An 18,067-nucleotide genomic window follows, 5' to 3' on the forward strand; every position below is an offset into this window, starting at 1 on the left:
CATCTGCCACGCCTGTGAGCTGACTGTTCTTTGGGAGCTCTTGATTTTCCTGGAAGCCTGGGTTGGTTCCTGGAGTCCTGCTATGACGGCAGGTGCTTGAATATGACCAGTCAGTAAACTGAAGCTTTGGCAGGCAGTGTGTGGTAGTGGAAGTGTGAAGAGGATGTTTCTAGCCTTCTTCACTGTATCTTTCTGCTCTTCACAGTAATCCTGCCTTGAATCAGGCCTGTTCCAGATTCCTCTGCAACTTGTGCCTGAGCCTTTACTCTGCCACAGAGAAGGAGAGAATTTCTGCTCAGGAAGGCAAGTTCAGGGAAGGAGACACGTTGCTTCATTTAGGTTGAGGCCCTGCCAGCCTCTGTTTAGGCAAAGGAAAAAAAAGGGGGGCAAAGAAAGGAGGAGGGAAGGGGGGGCAACACATATAAGCTCTATTTAGAGATCTTTTTCTAGCTTTTTTTAAAGCTGATCCACTGAGGAGATAACAGTCAAGAGAATGCCTTTTGAAGAGTTGACCCTACTTGAATGAATGTTTCATGTGCCTTTTGTCTATTACATGGTGACATTTATTAGCACAACTGTGCATGGCTTAATTACAATTATATTAGTTGCGAGAGTCACCCTTATCTGGGGATTAAGGTCCTTTTTTTTTTCCTCTGGCATACTCTATTTTTCCTGTCTGTACCGCAACTTTCCATTTTAGTTAAGTCCTGAATAAATAAGATGAAAGTTTCCACATCACAAAAGCCACTTTTTCCCCTAGCAGTGGTTGGTCACTGTAGTGGCAGCATCAGCAAAGAGCTGGGAACCTCAAACAGGAGTCTCTTTTTATCCTCAAAGCCAGCTCTGTTAGATCAGGTCTCACACCTCTATTCATTCCAAATCATGGATGTGCTCTTGCTGCTTCATGTACTGTATGCAGACTGGGGTAGTAAGCTGCCTTAGATATTTCTTACATCAGGAGCTTCACTAATTTAATGTAATTGAGTTAAAGGCAGACAGGTGCTTCGATCCCCCTTCCCTTTCCCTCCTGTTCCTCTCTGCTTATGCATAGACGTTCCCCATCATTGCCTGCCTGCTCATATTAGTTTTATGTTTAGAGCAAGAGATGTCTGAGCTCCTGCAGAAGGGTTTGCCTCAATTAAACTACACAGTTGCTGAAAGCCTTCTCCTGCTGGCTGAAAACCCCGAGGCTTTCTCCTTGGATCAGTCCCTTTGCAGCCACCAACACTGCTTCATACTCCTCTCATACTTTGCCTACACCCTTGGGGACAGGTAAGCCACAAGCATGCAAGGCAAGTATTTATGTGGCCATTACAGACCATGTATCAGTAGGTAAAACATGTCTGATTGAATTGTTTCCACTCCAATCTCCTTGAATGCAGGTTTGTCCCAGAAGCAGAACTGTTTTTAGCCATAAGAAATTTCCTCCTATCAGCACAGGACCGTGGAGACTGTCCCCCTCCATACATACTCAGAGCTGTGCTTTACCTCCTCGCTGTTTGTCAGGACAAAGGCAAAGGCCTGGACTCGGTAAAAGATTTCATTCCTACCTGTTGGACCCATTTTACTGAAACTGAGGTTCCCCCCTACTCCTGTCAACCCTCCTGCAGAAAGTATTTTGGTATGTGTGGTGAGTGATGAATGAGTGAAGAGTGTGCAATGCATATACACTCTGGAAAGTTAACTGTGAAAAGCCACTAGGGGATAGGGATTTGATTGAATAAACTCGTGTCTGTGTGGGAAGTGTAAATGTGTTGGATAGGCTGTACATTCACATACAGAATATTATAAATTTCATAGCTCGACTCCTCTCAACACATCCACAGCCTCTGCAGTAGGCTTTCTAGTGTTCCCATATGGCTCTTTGCTGCTGCACAGCTTTGAGCACTGTATAAAGCCTACAAGTTTCTTAGCCTTTGTGATGCAAATGGGCTTCACAAAATGATGTTTGACTGATATATTTGATTGTCTACTAAAAGGGCTGTGTGACTGTTTTTAACAATAAACTCTCATCACTTCAACTTTTGGATATTCACTACCTAGTGGTTATTTTGTTCTCTCTCCCCCTCTCCCTTTCCCTCCCACATGCTTAACAGAGGTCCTTGTGTACCATAAGGAGGATCCTGGATAATCTCCCAGATCTGGGCTTGGTCTACGTTCACTGTCCTCTCCTGCTTGAATTCTTCCTGCGCTACCCTGAACTTATGGGGAGATTTGGACGCCAGGTTCTACAGCTCTGGTTTTCCTGGGAAGACTGCAGTCAGACTGAGGCTGAAGAGGCTGGTTTTGGCCTGCGTGATCAGCTGAGCAGTGCTAACCCTTTACTTCCCATTCTGAAGAGCAATTCCAGCATTTTGCTTATTTTACTGGTACGTGACTTCCACAAGGACAGGCTGTCATCCTGGCTTTAATATAGTGGGAGCACTTAGGGCTTTTTGGTTTTTAAAGCACTTAGTGCTGTTCTGAGGCCCATGTCTGCATACACAGGCTTCCAACTCGCAGACAAGCCTGATATGTAAAATGGGATTGTGAATATGTGTTAGCTCTTTTGGTTATCCATCTACTGTGATAGAAAGGGAAATTTTGGGAGCTGGCTAGGAAGGGACCTGAAGGGTGCTGCTGATGTATTCCATGAAATAAAATGATGGGCTTTTTCCTTTCTCTGTCCCGATACACAGATGGATAGTCTAGAGCCTTCTGTGGTAGCCTTTCAAGAAGCTGCTTTGCTAATTTGGGAGCAATGGTGTACTACTAGTAGATGAGAAGGATACGAGGAACAAAGAACTTTCAAAAAGAAGCAGGAAGAGAGCAGGTCTCAAGGGCATGAGTTTCTGTTTGCTTTTTTTTATTTCGTTTTTAACTGGAGAGGCTTGTCAGATATCTGCAGTACTCTGCAGAGTTTTTAGGACTGCAAATAGCACGTTGTATTGCTCTTAAAAGATAAAATACAAAACTTAGGACAGGGAGAATTAACGAGTGTAGGGGGAAAAGAGGCCTTGCAGTAGCAGGGCTAGTGTTTTGCCTTTAGCTGGTGTAATGAGCTCTATATGTGTATCTCGTGATCTATAAAATCGTGAGAGAATCTGTGTGCCGATGAGCTGCTCAGAGGTCTGCTCTCACTTCCACACATCACCCCTCCCCATCGGTGGCCACTTGTCCCACGATTGTTTAGCCAGTCTGATAAGCAAATACTTGTTAGTATTTCCACACAAGAACATTATATTTACCTTTAAGGGAAAAGCTAACAGCTGTGATGTTTCTTCTGCGCCCTGTTACAGTAGGAACTTCGTTGTTTCTGTCTATGTTTCTGTGTATCACTGAGAACAGAAACCCATGTCAGCAAACAGTGAAGAAGCCAGGTTTGATGCTGAGTGGGCACTGCGAGGCATTTCAGACTGGCAGGTGTTTGTTCTGATCTAAGACGCCATGAAGTACGTTTCCATATCCTGGGTTACGGAACTGATTGCCAGGAGGGCCTTTGTGTAGGACAGTTCTTTAAGAGTTAGGGCGATATTACAGAGCAGGTGACAGTATCCAAGCATTTGATGCCATTGCCAGAGCAGTAGTAAAGGTGATCAATGCGTTGACAGAGTGCAAATGAATTCAGAAGTGTCCCAGGAAATGTCTCTACCCTATTACCTCTGGCAATAGTTCTGGAACTATCACTCCACAACCTAAAGCAAATGTACACATCACAACCTGTATCACTGCACAAAAGGGAAATGATGACTCCTTCTCTGAATGGTACAGCATTCCTACTGTCCCCTTTTCTGTCCTGCCATCTACTCTTGCAGAAATAAATTAATTTAGCTCTGTCCTACTCTTTAAAGTGAGTCGTAATAAATCACAGGCTTTGACAGTTTACCTCTCAGCTGGGGAAGGGCATAATCAATCTGAATTTAGATGGCCTAATAAACCAGTGCAATATCCTGAAATAAATATACTGTCAGATATAAACAAAACTTATGAGGTGAATAACCTCAGCCTGAGAATCCACTAGTAAAATGGAAAAGCCTCTGCATGGTAGAGTGAAACAAAAATTAATGTCCTTCCAAGGATGATATATTTGCTTATCTGCTTTTAATAAATGCCTGGATTAGATGGAACAGATGGTTGGTGGCTTCATCTGAGACCTTGAGCTCCTGAGTAGGAAGGAAAATGTCAGCACAGTGATGCGTATAGCAGGACTGGGAAGGCTGTGGCCCTTGGTTAGCACTGTTTGGTGCTGTGTATGTTTACCTGGGAATGAATGTGGTAGCAATCAGACATTGGCCCCCTTGTCTTCTCCATGCTCCATATCTGAGCTGATCTCTCAGGGGGTGGAGATAGGCTGACTGACATGAGATTACCTTCTTGAATATCATACGGAGTAGATATATGTCAGTGGGGCAGATTGTGCAGACGACTCCCTGTCCCTTATTCCTGGAGGTCTCAAATGTGGGCAGGAATTAGGCTCAGAGCTAGAGAGGTGTGTTTTTTTGTTTGCCTTTTTTTTTTTTTTCTGGCACAGACAGCCTGTTCTTACCTTAACTGCTTTCCTTAGGTAGAGGTTCCCAAAGCCCTTTCCTCTCCATCATCCTGGTCTGGATGCATGACTATTGTGTGACAGGGGAAGGGAGCTGGAAAAGGCTCCGGGCAGGCAATGGGCTTGGTAACATTGCTCAGAACAGTTTTCTTTCCTGTTTACTTCATTCTGCTGTGCCGTTTGCAATGCAGTAGTCAGGACTACTGGGAGAAGAGAGGAACGGTAGCGCTGATGTAATTTATGTTGAGACTATCACGGTGTGTCAGCGCTACAGACCATTTCATGCCTTGCCTTTATGGAACTGCATCTATACATGCTGTGCAGGTGAATTTAATGTTAAACACCTTAGCAACAAAGTATGCCCAAATTTAGGCTACTGGCTGTGGGATTTAGCTCAGAGACTCCAGACAGAGCTCTATATTCCAGAAGACGGCTTGTGGGCTGGATGCTCTGTACGTGACTCTTCCATTTTCAGTGACTGAGTGATTGCTTGTCTGGTTTATGTACGTTTCATACAGTTTAGCTGTTATGTTGCTACTGCAGATAGTAGGCTGCCAGCCTGAGACTTCTGAAAATGAGTAATTATGGACTGACTCAAAGCTTGATTTTAGGTAAGCATGTTAATATGCAGCCTGATTTTTCAAAACAACAAGGACAGCAGCAGTGCCAGAGGCTCTGCATTCTTGGAAACAGGGCCCTGGCTTTATGCACTTGTTTTTCTAAAGCCTTGACCGTAAACGTATCTTTCCCCTACCCCTGTGTGCTGGATGAGGGTTACATAGCCATTCTTTAAACAGGGTATTATTTAGAGATGCCTATCAGAAGAGTGTCCGTCTGCTTTATCAGTGCTCCATTTAATCAGGACATACTTAGTCTGAACAATGCTTTATTTGGATGTTTCCTGTGACTCCAGATTAGCATAATGGTATTAAATAGCAGTGACTTCTGCCTAATCAGGGCAGAATGGTAACGTGTGTGTTGCTTCCCTCCCAGGACCTGGTCTGCTCAAGCTCCGTGGAGGTAGCTCAGAAGGTGTTGGTGACTCTGAGGACCTTCCTGGAAAGAAGTGAGGATGTCCTTGTCTGTGACCTCCTCCGGAGCCGGTTCCTGCAGATTCTGCAGCAGCTATTGGTAGAGAGTAGCTCAGCTTCCTTACAAGGTGACTCCCCTCTTGGACTTGGGTCTTTTTATACAATCAACTAGCAGGGTAGATGTCTGAAGCTATGCAGTCTGGGATAAAGTATCCCTTTTGCCTCTCTCTGTGCTGGACAGCTGGCTGTGCCTGAGTGCAGATGGCTCCGAGGGCACGGAGGCGGGGAGCAGAGATCATTTGAATCATTCATGACATAGATCCCCAGACAGGATCTGTGATATTACCAGATTTCATAATTCTGTTAAATCTCTCAAACATATAGCAGGATTGTGACTGGGGGAAATCTCTGTTCTCCTTCCTAACCCTGGCTATAGAGTGGGGACTGTTACCCAGTCACAAAATGTGCTGTGCAAAGTGGCCTGTGAGGCTGAATTGAAAGGGGGAAGCAGTCCTCCACAGCTTTTGCTAGTTCTTGAGGGGGATGCTGACATTTCTAACTGCCTTGCTCTGTTTGGAAGTTGGGCTGTCCAGCAGCTGGGATGGAAGCGTGAGAGGGACAGTGGTTTTGCCTCCAGCAAAGTCAGGTAGGCTGGAGAAGAGGGGGCGTTGAAGGCAGGAGTGTGATAGAGCATGAGATAGACAAGATTATGGATAAAGAAGGCAATGTTGGCATCTGCTAGATCTGTCGTGTTTGGAATTGTGCACATCTGGAGTTGTGGTGTCCCTTTGTTGCTAATCTAGGAGTGCCAGGGTCTGGGGGGAGGCAGATTGTCCATATCCTGCTGCAGGAATCAGACCTCTTCCTCCAAACCTCTTGTGATGGAGACAGGACGCTGGGCTAGAGGGAGTTTTTGCAAGATTAGAGTCCTTCTGTTGCATCTGATATTCACAGCTCCTCTTCATACCGCATCTTGAACTCATTAGCGAGGTTACTGGCAGCGTCATCCAGAGAGCCAAACACCAGATGTACCCTGGAGACAAGACTTTCTTCCTAGCACACAGGCAGTTCTCTGCGAGGTCTGGGGCAAATAACTCTGGGTGGTTTCTTGCATACAGACCTGCCTGGTCCAAAGGGGCTGTAGAGATGAGAATGAGGTTAGGAGGGTGTAGGTGTGTGTCTGTGTAGAAAGGGGGAATGCTTTCTCCCCTAACTCACCCTCATTCCTAAGCTGCAGTTCTTGGCACGCTTTAAGGTAGAACAGTTTAGAGTTCACTGACAAGCTGACCTGCCAGTACCCTTCTTACAGCTAACAGGAACCTGCCCATTTTGCTGAGCCTGCTATTCCTGGTGCAGCTGCGGAGCAAGGGCATGAGGGAGCTGGACAGCACAGACTTCAAGCTGCTTCACCAAGGTGAGTCTGTGCATTCCTCGTCTTCCAGGAGGATTTGACCTTTGTTGGTTGGTTGTTCCATAAGATGATTAGGGGCTGGCTCTTCATCTTTTGAAAGAAGGTGTGCCTTGCATCACACTTACCATTGTTTTAAGATACGTTCATAGCCAGTGTTGCAAAGAGCCCTGGCCACCAGTTTAGGCAATAAAACAGTTTTTCTGCCTCTTGCTTTTGCAGTGCATTTGTTGTCTGAAAACCCCACAAAGTGGCCAAAGTGTTCCCATGGCCATGACACGGTGTCAAAGTCTGTGAGTGGTACTGGCTTGGCATATGATGGTATTGCTGATGTGCTTCCTGAATCACCCCTTGCTAACACAGTACTGAGGGGTTCAGCCCACAGAGGTGTCCTGTGAACCAACCGGCAGGGGCCAGCAGCCCAGTGAACCCAGACTTTCCCTGCAGCATGAATCCAAATCATATCGGTCCCAACCAGGTGGGCAGGATTTGCCCACCTGACCCCAGAGACACAGAGGAGAGGGGTATGTTTGTTTACTGCCCATACTCTGGCCTGCTCATCTGCTGATCCTCAGCTGATGACTTCTCCCTTCTTACTTGGCAATTGGAGGTTAAGGCAGGCCATGAATGAAGAATAGATACTAGAGGGGTATTCAGCTGATCCATCCTCTCGTCTCATTCCTCTCATCTCTTTCTGCTCTGCCAAATTGATTTCTACAGCAGACTTTGAAGGACTATCCCTTTCAATTTGAAATGTTCCATGTTGCAGGGCTGCCTGTGCTGCCCTTGTAAAGAAGCAGTGTCTCTCAGACACTCATTAGTGAAGGGAACTGGGAGTGTGGAAGAAGCGTGTCATCTTTATACCAGCCCTTCTTAGCCTCTGTGACTTCAGAGCACAGCTTAGCTGCTCCCAGAAGTCACAAGCTCCTCTTTCTCTTGCTTTCTGCTCTTTTTTTTCCCCCAACACAACTCTGTCTCTGCCCCAGCACCCCCTTCATTCCCTGCTTTCCTCCCCAGGCTATGGTCGTGAGGGGAGGGCACTCTTCTCTGATGCAGTCTGGAAAACAGATTGTGGATGGACGGGTTGTAGGGAGGCACGTTGATGTGTGTTTTTTGAGAATTGCTTATTCAGAGTGTAAGCTCTTCAAAAAGATCTCCTATGACAGTTCTGCTGAGCCCTGCAGTCCTGGATTTCCCTCCCAGACTCTTGCTAAACACTGTTCCTAAACGCCTGGTGCTTACAACAAGCGTGGCACGTTTATTACTTGTGTGAGCAGTGGCTGTGAGCGTGGAGGAGCACAGCTCTCCCTGCCGTCCCCTGGTCGGGTGTCTGTCACCGTGTGAAATGGGCGCATGGCTGCTTATGGTCGACCCAGTATTAGGGTCAAACTGGTTCTCTGGAAACAGGTAGCATATCTAAGAGTCTGTAGCTCTTGGATTCATTACTGCCCAATGTGTATGCCTTTTAATATACTCTTTTCTGTTGTTTTTTGTTGTTATTTTCTGCCCTCCCCATTATCATCCTTCACTGCACCGTCTTGGTCTAAAGCAGACACTCTGCTTTGTCTGCACCCTGCTCTGTTTAATTTTGCTTCGGGCTGTGTTGCTCTTGTATGAATTCCCTCCCCACTGGCCGACTCCTTTTCTGTGCTGAGGTGCTGTGTTGTGTTGGTGTCTGTGTTACACGTGTTCTTTTGTTTCCAGTCAGTAACCTCTGCGGGAAATGCAGGCCCAGAGACACCGACCTCCTGCAGCCATCCCTGAATTTTCTATACTGGAGCCTTCATCAGACAACACCTTGTAGTCAACAGAGAGGTGAGGCAAGATTGTGTTGATTGCTGAGTTAATCTCTGCAAGGCTGTAGCTTGGGCGTGAGAGATTGTATACCAACTGTCTCAGCAGGTGAGGTGGATTTTTCCACTTTAGCATCGCAGTTAACAAACAACACTTTGTGTTTGGGCTTATTTATATATTTATTTTCAGAGTGGGGGTTTTGTTTTGGTTTTGCTGCCTTCTGATAATTCAGGAATTGGCTGCTGGGAGACAGAACCACCGTATTTTTCTTATTCAGAAAACACAGCGGTGGGGCTTCGGTGCCTGGCTGAAATATCCTGGTATTGCCATGGTTCAAAAAATTAAACAATAACAGAGACAGCTATAACCAACCTCCTAGCTGCGTCAGCTGAAGGCCGGTCATTTTATTAGCTGGCCGAGCGGTCGCTCATGCTGTGGGAGATGAATACGGGTGTAGCTGGACAGCCTTAGGCTGATGAGCCGTGGCAGCTGAGGCTGCCTCACCGCAGCAGGGGTGTGCTCTGCACTTCTCTTCTGCTTGTCAGGCTGGCTTAACCTGTGCCATCCCACCAACCTCTCTGATGATGTCTCTCCTACACAGCAGTGGCTGTGCTGCTCTCCAACGTGTCCTTGCTAGAGCTCCTCCAGAAGGTGTTGGAGTGCACCTGGACGAGGTCCTTTCCCTCTGAACCTGCCTACCTGTCGCCTGAGGATGCCTTGCTGTGTTCCGGATGGCTCTTGGCTGCTTCCCTCTTAATTTATCAGCATCGTTACAACGCTGAGGTTAGATCCATTCTAGCGTTCAGATCCAGGGACTGGTTTTTAAGGGCTAAACCTTAAAAAAAATATCAAATACTTCATTAGCAGGGAAAGTGGTTTGCTTTGGCCTGGAATCTGTTTGTCTTGGCTGCTTTATTGTTAGTGTCTGCACGTTATTCCTTACTGCACCTCTCCAGCAGGACTGGAAGCTAGAATGTTGCTGGAGGATGAGACACAAATCATTGCAGAGTTATAGATGGGCAGAAATCTTGAGGGGAAAAATGCATACCCAACTCTCCTGGTCCAAATTGCTTTACTCTTCCAGACAGAGCAAAATAAATTTCATGGCTTTTCTTAAGGGAAACCTGGGGGTGGGATGCACAGCTCCCGTGTCGTAAACTGCTTTTTTGGTACTAAAACAATCAGTAGTGGAACAGTCACTATCCAAACCTATCATTGGCAAATAAATGTTTAATATTAGCAAGCTTATATGAACGTGGGAAGCTGTCATTGTATTTGATGCTTTGCAGTCCAACTACAGAGCTGAGCTGGAGCTGACAGCTGCTATTAGAATGACAGGTTAGAGGGAATGGAGCACTTCCTGATGCCAACACAAGGGGTAAACATTGCCTTTTGGAGTGTCTACCCAGGCCTGTCTCCTCTCTCTTGACATGGAGTTCAACAGCATGTCACGCGTTTTGAGCTCTGCTTCTGCAGTTACGCCCAGTAGAGTATGTTATTTGGCGCACCTACTCGTGGATGATAAAGCCACTTCAAGCACATGTGTGCATCTGCACAGATAGGCAAAAATTGGTTTTCTAATGCTGAGGGAAGACTTATTCCAAAAGACCAAAACAGAACAAGTGTGTACCTGTTATTTTGTGGATGTGCTGCCTCTGGTTAAGTCTTTGGACTTGCATTGGACTTGCATGGACTGTCAGCTGTGAGTGCATGGGAAAACCTGCCTGCCCCTGCTCTGTTAACTGCTGTGCACAATTTTTCTTCTTAGTTTTCAAATCAGGGCTGTGTCTGAGTGGTCAGTGTTGTGCCAGTCCCAAAAGGGACTTGGTTCAAGTGGCTGATGTCGAGTTTCATCTTTTGGAAGCCACTCTCTCAGCTCGTATTGATTCTTGAAGTGCAATCGTTTAGTGGTTTATAAACCTGTTATTTGGCTTCATCAGTACCTTACTGGCTTGATGTGCTATGGCGTGCAATCCAGAATCCTTCTTGCACCACAGATGTGGAAAGAAACTGCAGATACAGATGGCAAATGGAAGTGGCTCAAGGATGCTACAGTCTTTCTAATCTTCAACGTTTCTAAGCTTCAGTGTTTCTAATCTTCTGCTGAAGGGAAGGAGAGAGGATAGGAGGAAGAGTCACTTCTGCTGTTTTCTGCTGCTCAGTATTGCTAAAGCTGCACAAAGCATCCTGGAGGCCCTAGCAGGGAGCCTTTGGCCTTTGTGATTGTGAATGTGGGGTGATGCCAGGCTGTGTTCCTGAGCTTGCAGTTTTACAGAGGGCAACAGTGGCTCCAGAAAACGTGAATCACTCACATTCAGCTCAGGTGGGTGTTAACAATGAGGGCTTGACTGGCCCTCCCAGCCTTGTGCCGTAACTGTTGGTGTTCCTGCTGGTGGCTTTAGCAGAAGCCATTGGATAAACACGGGTCATGGGCGGAAGGCTACTGAGCCTTTGGCTTGCCAGTACTTAGACAAGTAACCGGTGCCACCCTGTTCCAGGAGGTACTCCTAACGTTCCCATTGAACGTTCCTCTCTTCAGAAAGGCAGTTTGGATGTCACAGTGATGTGACTTTCCTTTCTGGATCAGACTTCTGAAACCCTGTTGCTGTTCCCTTTTTTTCAATGGTTATCATGGGGTAATGTCTAAGGACTGAAAATACGAAAGGAAGATTTTTACCTGGTCAAACCATTTTTTCTTGTATTTCATTCTCCTCTAGGTTCACCAGACACTCACTCTAGACCTAACAGAAGTCCTGAATGCAGTCATTTTCAGGAAGAAGAAGCCAATCCTGCTGTTAGGTATTTTGTGCCTTCTGTGGGGATTTGAGTGGAAGCAGTTGCTAATACCATGTTACAGGCAGCAAGGGAGAACTGGTGACTATGGGATGGGGCAGTGCAGGTGCTGGTGGTAATCTGAAAGCTTTGGGAGTGCATTTTGTTTGCACAGGCACCAACACGCAGGGCAGGGGAGAGAAAAACACCGATACTAATGAGCGGCTCCCTGTCTAGTGAGCATCATGCAGTTCCTGAGAGCTGTCCTGCGACAGAACTTCTCCTCCTCCCTGCTGGTGATTGTCATCCAGAACACAGCCCATGGCGCTACACAACCACAGCCATCATCGCTGGAGGATGCTGCCTTGCACCCCCTTGCCATGCAGCAGGTCTGCTCACTTCTCGTCAGCCTGCAGAACCTTTTGGTGCATGTCTACTTGCAGGTATATAAAACACCGGCTTTGGGACAACACCCATAAACTAACCTGAAGAGAAATCACCCTGTTGCGGAAGGAAATGGGTCTGCCTTTTCTTCGCTTCTGCCTGCATTTTCCACCCCGTACAGACCTGTAACGAGGAGGAGGGAAAATGCTCTTGCTGCAGTTTGTGCAGCATGGTGCAGTGCGAAAGAAGGTAAATCAAGCTATGTGGTGCTTCCTGCTGGTGAACTAGACAGCTTAAATTCTATGTGCTGATGACAGTCTCTGTTACCTATCTCCTGCTCTGCAGGGACCCCACAGTCATTGGGACTGTGAGGTGGGAAAAATGTATCAAAGCCCAGCCCCTTTCGTACAGAGCTGACGAGGTGCTTTGGGGGTAAAGTACCTGAGTTTACGTTTGCTCACACAAGTGATGTTGGGCTCCAGGGGACAGTACATCGGTTTACATTTAACACCCTTGAGCAATGTTGCGCTCCTGCCTTTATTCTTTGGAGACTGTTACTTAATTTTTTTCATCTCTGAATAAGTACTTGTGCCTTTGTCTGGCTCCTTGACATGACAGCTAATTTGCAGCGCATTGCATCCTGTGAAGGAGATGAAAGCTGTTATTTTCCTGTGCTGCATGTTCTTCAGAGCCTGCCACTTCATGAATTTTCCTTTTGCAATAGCTGTTGACTGTATTTTCTTCTTTGTTGTTCCTTCCCCCCCCATCCTTGGGATTCCAGAAAGACTTGCTGCTTTCTCAAGCTGTGGTTGCCTGCCTGGAAACCTTACTGGAATACCTGTGTGTGAAGAACCAGGATGTTGGTAAAGTCTTCCTGCCCTTCCTTCTCCTGGGTTTCCCTCCTGCAGTGATTTTGGGCTCTTTGATCTCCATCCAATAATGCCCTGGAGCAGATGTTTAATGAGCTTATGCCCAATAAGAAAAAGTATTTGTATGCTCAAAGGTAATCTTATGTGCTTTGTGGGATGAAATCACGGTGCCTTGTTCCCCTTTAGGAGTGAGCCTTCACTTTGTCTCTGAGCACCAAGATGTTTTCCAGAAGAAAAAAAGGTCACAACCACCCCACACCCTAACGTGGTAAAAGAAAGATTTAGGGAATGAAGTAATATAGGAATAGTCTTTCACTTCCAGCCCAATTTAGCAAACCTTTGGGCCATAAAGATAGGGGGGGTAGGAAGGGAGGGAGGAAAGATATGAATATGATTTGTCTTCCACACAGAGACGTTGGCCACAGTTTGGCCCTTAGGGATAGGAAGGGAGAAGAGGGTAGTAAACAGCCTCAGGAAATGGAAGCTGGAAATTCTAGATTTCCAGGGGCAAATGCAGACCTTGCTTTCAGGAGTCCGCGTCAGACTGAATGTATACCATGCTAGCTGTGTAACATAATGTGACAGCATCGTACAGTCAGGGGAAGTGTAGACCCTTCTGCTCATTGTCAGCCTACAAAGCGGAGATGTTGTCTCTGATCTTAAAACAGAAAATTAGTTTTCTGTACCCTGACCTGTTCAAATCAGTCACGTAAACACTGAGAGAGAAGGGAACGGAGTGAATGAACACCAGACAAAAGGGACATTGTTGGGAGAGAGGAAGCTGTTGAATAAAAATGTAATACTGCGGATGAATGACGGCCAGTAGCTGAAGGGAGTCGGTTAAAAGGCATGTTATGGGGACCTTCCACTGATCTGGGATTATGGTAGCAAAATGTTTCAGTAACAGCTGAACCCTTCACTTTGGCTGTCTAAATTCTTGCAGTGGTGCAGAAGTTCCCAACTGTGCTAACAAGAGTCTCCCAAGTGGAATGAGGGTTTTTAGTATGATTGGCTGAAAGGAGCGAGAACATTGCAAAGGCTGTGGCCTGGACTCTGCCTGTAGAAGTTTCCTCGTTTGAGGCTTACTAAAACCCTCTCTTGGTCCAGAGATTCTTGCAGATGTGCAGAGCACACTCAGTGCACAGCACTGGTGCATTCTTATTTCCTCCAGCTAAAAGATATCCCCCCCTTCCCAAACACTTTACATGATTTTTTGGTGTTGCTTTACCACAGAAAAGATTGTTGTAGTGGCAACAGGGAGGTTATGCAGCTGCCAGTGGAAAAGGGACCTTTCTGAAAGGGTTCAAACCTGGTGGCCAAGCTGTAACGAATTGTTATCTGCTGACCTGTTGTAGTTGTCCATCCTGCCCTCTCAAACAGCTGTAAATACAAGGTAATACAACTTAACTTTAGTGAGAGATTTCACCCTGTCACACCAGTGACCTTGAGCCTTACTTCTGCTTATCTTACACGCTTTTAATTAAGAACATTTTCTCTGCTGATTGTTTGCACTGCTGCCATCAGCCTGGCTGGTCCCTGTAGTACGCTCTCTGATGCAGATCCAGGCTCAGTTTGTGCAGCTTATGTTATAGGGCTTTCTTCATTCCCCAAAGAGTATTCTGCAGCTAAATAAAACCTGTGGTCAGGAAGCTTGTCCTCATATTGAAACCAGAGGGTATATTTTTAAAACCTTGGGCTAAAGATATCCCCTTGGTATTTTATGACATGCACCCCAGGAGAAGGTTTCTCTTCCTGCACAAGCACAACGTTGGACAAAATCTATTTTCTGTTTAAAAAAACTATTAAGCTTTTGTCCTCATGACTAAACTCTTGCCCAAAGAGTGACGGATTTAAAAGCAAGTAAGAACAGAGCAAAATGCCCCCTTGGTGTTTCACAGCTTGGGGTCTAGAAGAGAAAACATGGGTTCAGAACTGGAAGACTCCTTTTGCAGGCCCAGCCTGTCGCTTGGCAGATTTTGAAGCAGTCTTTGGCTTCTCCTTCTCTCCCAGCACTACACGTTGCTTCACAGCCCTGGCACCGATTCCTGCTCTTGACACTGCTCAATGGGGGCCAGAAATCCGTTCTGCAGCCAGAAATTCTCAGACTCGTGACTTTGGTGAGCAGGGGAGGGGTGGGCTGTGCTCTGTTTTGTTCTCGTATGTTGGTACAGTGCATCTGGGTTGTTTACTGGAACTTACCTCCTGCACGTATGCGATCTCAGATACTACTGTGGTTTTGTCCGTCACTATATTTGTGTCCTATAAGAATTGTACTTTCAAGCGAACTTCCCTTCCACGCTGTGCAGAAACTGACTGCTCTAACTGAGCGCATCCTGTTCTTTTGGTGTTTTTGTAGCATTGATTTAGATCACCTAGAGCCCCTGGGGAGGAGAGGGGAAGCCTACAGAGAACATGCAACTGCTGTTGCCAGTCTGGGAGCATGCTGTGACTTGTTGGAGAGCAAAGTTCTGCTTGGCATCACAGCTTCTCTTCCAGTCTCTTCACAGCTTCTCTTCCAGTCTTTGGCCTTACAGACCTGAATTTTCAAGCCAGGGAATTACCATTCTGTGACCCTGCTGTATGTGGGGCCTGTGAGCAAGAGAGGGAGTGTTATCCTACCCAGCAGAAATACTGAGGATAAAGTCCTCATGGCAGTAGATGAGAGGAAGGGGTTATTAATGTGAACCTTCCACCCCCGAATACATGACAGGTCTCTGAATCTTTGTTATTCTTATTTCACCTTTGAAAGGTTACCTGGATTATTTCAATTTCTTCTTGACCTAAACTAAGTCTAGCTAGAGCACCACCAACATGGATATTTGCGCTGGTTCTGTTAGAAGTGGTATAAAACTCAGGCCTGTGGTTAGGGTGCCGCAACATCCCTTTGCATGGAAGAGGTGATTTCCAGGTGATGCGTCATTGTTGGAGTGTATGGGATGCTCTCTAATGCCTCTCTCGTTTCCTTTGTTCAAGTTTGTGAGGTACCAGAGCAGCAATGTTATTTCTCAAAAAGAAATTAGCCTGATTCTTCGGGAGGCAGCAAAAGCCAACTTACCAGAGCTGCCGGAGGCCACGTCTCGGGCACTTCACCTCTTCCTTCGTCAGGTAAGAAAGCAATGACTGCTTAGGAAAATATGAGAAGGGAGTTCCCTAAGGGATTGCTTCAGCCTTTGATGGGGAGCCATAAGCTTCCTTTGAGGAGGTGATAGTAAGATGATGAGGAATCCTGCAGCTGCTAGCTTGGCCTGCTGCCTTGAGGGATGAGTAGTGAAGTGGGGAAGTGAGCGATGCCAGCAGCTGCCTAAACTGTGTCATCTGTGTTGTCGTGGGCCACTTGATCAAAGTTTGAAGTTTGAAGGTCTCATTGCTCTGTTGGGAGGGAGGGAGCGATGAAAGAACAAGGACAATAGTTTGCTGTTGGTCTGGAAATCATTCCTTCTTCTGACTGCACAGATTCAGAGCAGTCATTGTCAGATGGAGGCAGCGGAGGCAGGGACCATTCAGACCTTGCTGGGGCACCTTTCGGGACAGAGGAGCACCTGTGCAAAACATCAGGACATCGTGTATCCTTTTGCTGGGCAGAAGCCTTTGACAAGAGATGTGAGGGTGGTAGATGTAATAGAGGTAGAAAGGGCACTTAATCTGCTGTTCCTGACCATTTTTCAGCCAAAGGCAAACAAGAGTGCAAAAACTGGTGGTGGCTGCTACAGTTGGCTAATTTTGTGATGAAATACCTCATCATCCTCAAAATTGAGAAGACATTTGGGAAACAAGGAGTCATTTGGGATGAAAGACAGGTCTCTGTACAGGGATTGCGTTCATCTGTAAGGTAGAGATGATACAATGAAAGGGGAGTAGGATGGGGCAACCGTGACTTCAAAGCAGCAGCAATTCCTGTGTTGATTTCCCTGGAGGATGAGCAGCCATTTAACCTCTGTGTGCAAACTAGCACCAATTTGCCTGTAGAGTCATGGCAACCCAAAGATAACTCATGCACTTTCAAAGTACAGCAAGTGTTCAGAAGCTGCCCAGTGGAGTTACCCCGTTGCTTTCTGCTTGGCCGTAGCAGCAGAGTCCCCTGCTGAGAACTGACTCCTTTTCTCTGTGGACAGGAGGGAGGGGTCACTCCCAGGTTACTTTTGGACAAACAGGGAGCCTGATGTATGTGTCAAATTCAGTGTTTGTTTATTTCTGAAAATGTCCGCTTTTGCCTTCATATTTTCATCACGCTGCATTGCCTCAGACAGGTAGTAGACATGGAGCTGGCCCTAGCAATGGTTTCCTACAGGGTGGGGGACTTCCTCCACCGTATCGGTGGGATGACACTGTCATCAGCCATGGGCAGGGCGTATGGAGGGCGAGGCGACTGTTACTGCTGAGAAACGGCTTGTCTTCATGCGTAACCCCCACGTCACGCCACTGCTCTGTGGTGGGAAGCACAGGGTTGTCCCAGAGCTCGGGTTCTCCTGGTGAAGACTGTGCCAGACCCGTGAAGTTCCTCTCTGCTGTCTTGCTGGTCTGTATGGCAGTGAGGGAAGGTGGATGTTGTTACATTGCCCAAGTGGTCTGGTTATGCTCATAGCGCTGCAGTGGTGGCTACCTCAATGGGATGGTCGTGAACACGGAAAAGAAAATGCTTAGGTCAACAGCAAGCTTTGATGTCAGTTTTATCAGGAAAGAACTTTCTTTGGGCTCACCCACATGAATGTTTCTCATGTGTCGGTGGGATTTCCGTGGTTTGGGAGGGGGGTGGTTGAGTAATGAATACCTCCGGTCAGTGTGTCAAATGTGGGAACTGCGGTGTGGTACTGGAGTTTCAGCCGGGCTTTCCCTTCGGTTTCCACTCATGCCGTCAACGACAGATGTCTGGGAGGGGTGGCAGTGTCCCTCGCACACATTGGAGACTGAAACGAGAAGAGTACGCGCAATGGGGCGACGGGGGAAGAATGGAACAGGAGACCACACGTGTTTCCAGCGGGTTGTAGAGAAGAAGATGGACGAAGGAAGTCATTTCCAGCTCACTTTGAAGAAAAAAAAAAAAAAAAAAGTTGGAAATTGTTCATAAAGCCCGGTTTCTGAAAGGGGGCCTCTCTTCGATTTCTGTGCGGGATGATGCCTAGCTGGTGCCCTGCGCTTCGCAGACGCAGACCTGCCTGGCGAAAACAACTTCGGACGCGGGCGGCACACGCTGGGGGAGCGGTGCTGGGCGGCGGGGGGCTCCGGGGGGGACGCCGAGGGCGGCAGCAGCGCCGCTCGCCCCGGAGCGAAGCGGGTCCCGCTGCCT

The 18,067-nt window shown here is 46.9% G+C and overlaps 1 protein-coding gene across 3 annotated transcripts in view; it reads left to right on the forward strand.

Moving 5' to 3' along the window:
• Window positions 1-18,067, forward strand: part of LOC308176095 (coiled-coil domain-containing protein 134-like) — a gene marked incomplete at its 5' end in the record, with an annotated part of 40,187 nt that overhangs the window by 18,043 nt on the left and 4,077 nt on the right. The window contains 15 exons of one of the 3 annotated variants that reach the window (XM_080551331.1): window positions 206-303; window positions 1,098-1,272; window positions 1,383-1,530; window positions 2,097-2,369; window positions 5,519-5,684; window positions 6,866-6,970; window positions 8,669-8,779; window positions 9,360-9,541; window positions 11,476-11,557; window positions 11,768-11,973; window positions 12,696-12,777; window positions 14,794-14,900; window positions 15,757-15,888; window positions 16,237-16,346; window positions 17,646-17,762. In XM_080551331.1, coding sequence (XP_080407457.1) covers window positions 206-303; window positions 1,098-1,272; window positions 1,383-1,530; window positions 2,097-2,369; window positions 5,519-5,684; window positions 6,866-6,970; window positions 8,669-8,779; window positions 9,360-9,541; window positions 11,476-11,557; window positions 11,768-11,973; window positions 12,696-12,777; window positions 14,794-14,900; window positions 15,757-15,888; window positions 16,237-16,346; window positions 17,646-17,691 — 2,023 coding nt within the window. In that variant the 3' untranslated portion in view covers window positions 17,692-17,762. Of the gene's footprint in view, window positions 1-205; window positions 304-1,097; window positions 1,273-1,382; window positions 1,531-2,096; window positions 2,370-5,518; window positions 5,685-6,865; window positions 6,971-8,668; window positions 8,780-9,359; window positions 9,542-11,475; window positions 11,558-11,767; window positions 11,974-12,695; window positions 12,778-14,793; window positions 14,901-15,756; window positions 15,889-16,236; window positions 17,763-18,067 lie in introns of those variants that run through there. The other 2 variants (XM_080551330.1, XM_080551333.1) reach the window with 2 other exon arrangements.

Source organism: Anser brachyrhynchus, assembly GCF_964034855.1.
Source record: "Anser brachyrhynchus genome assembly, chromosome: 1".
NCBI lineage: Eukaryota > Metazoa > Chordata > Aves > Anseriformes > Anatidae > Anser > Anser brachyrhynchus.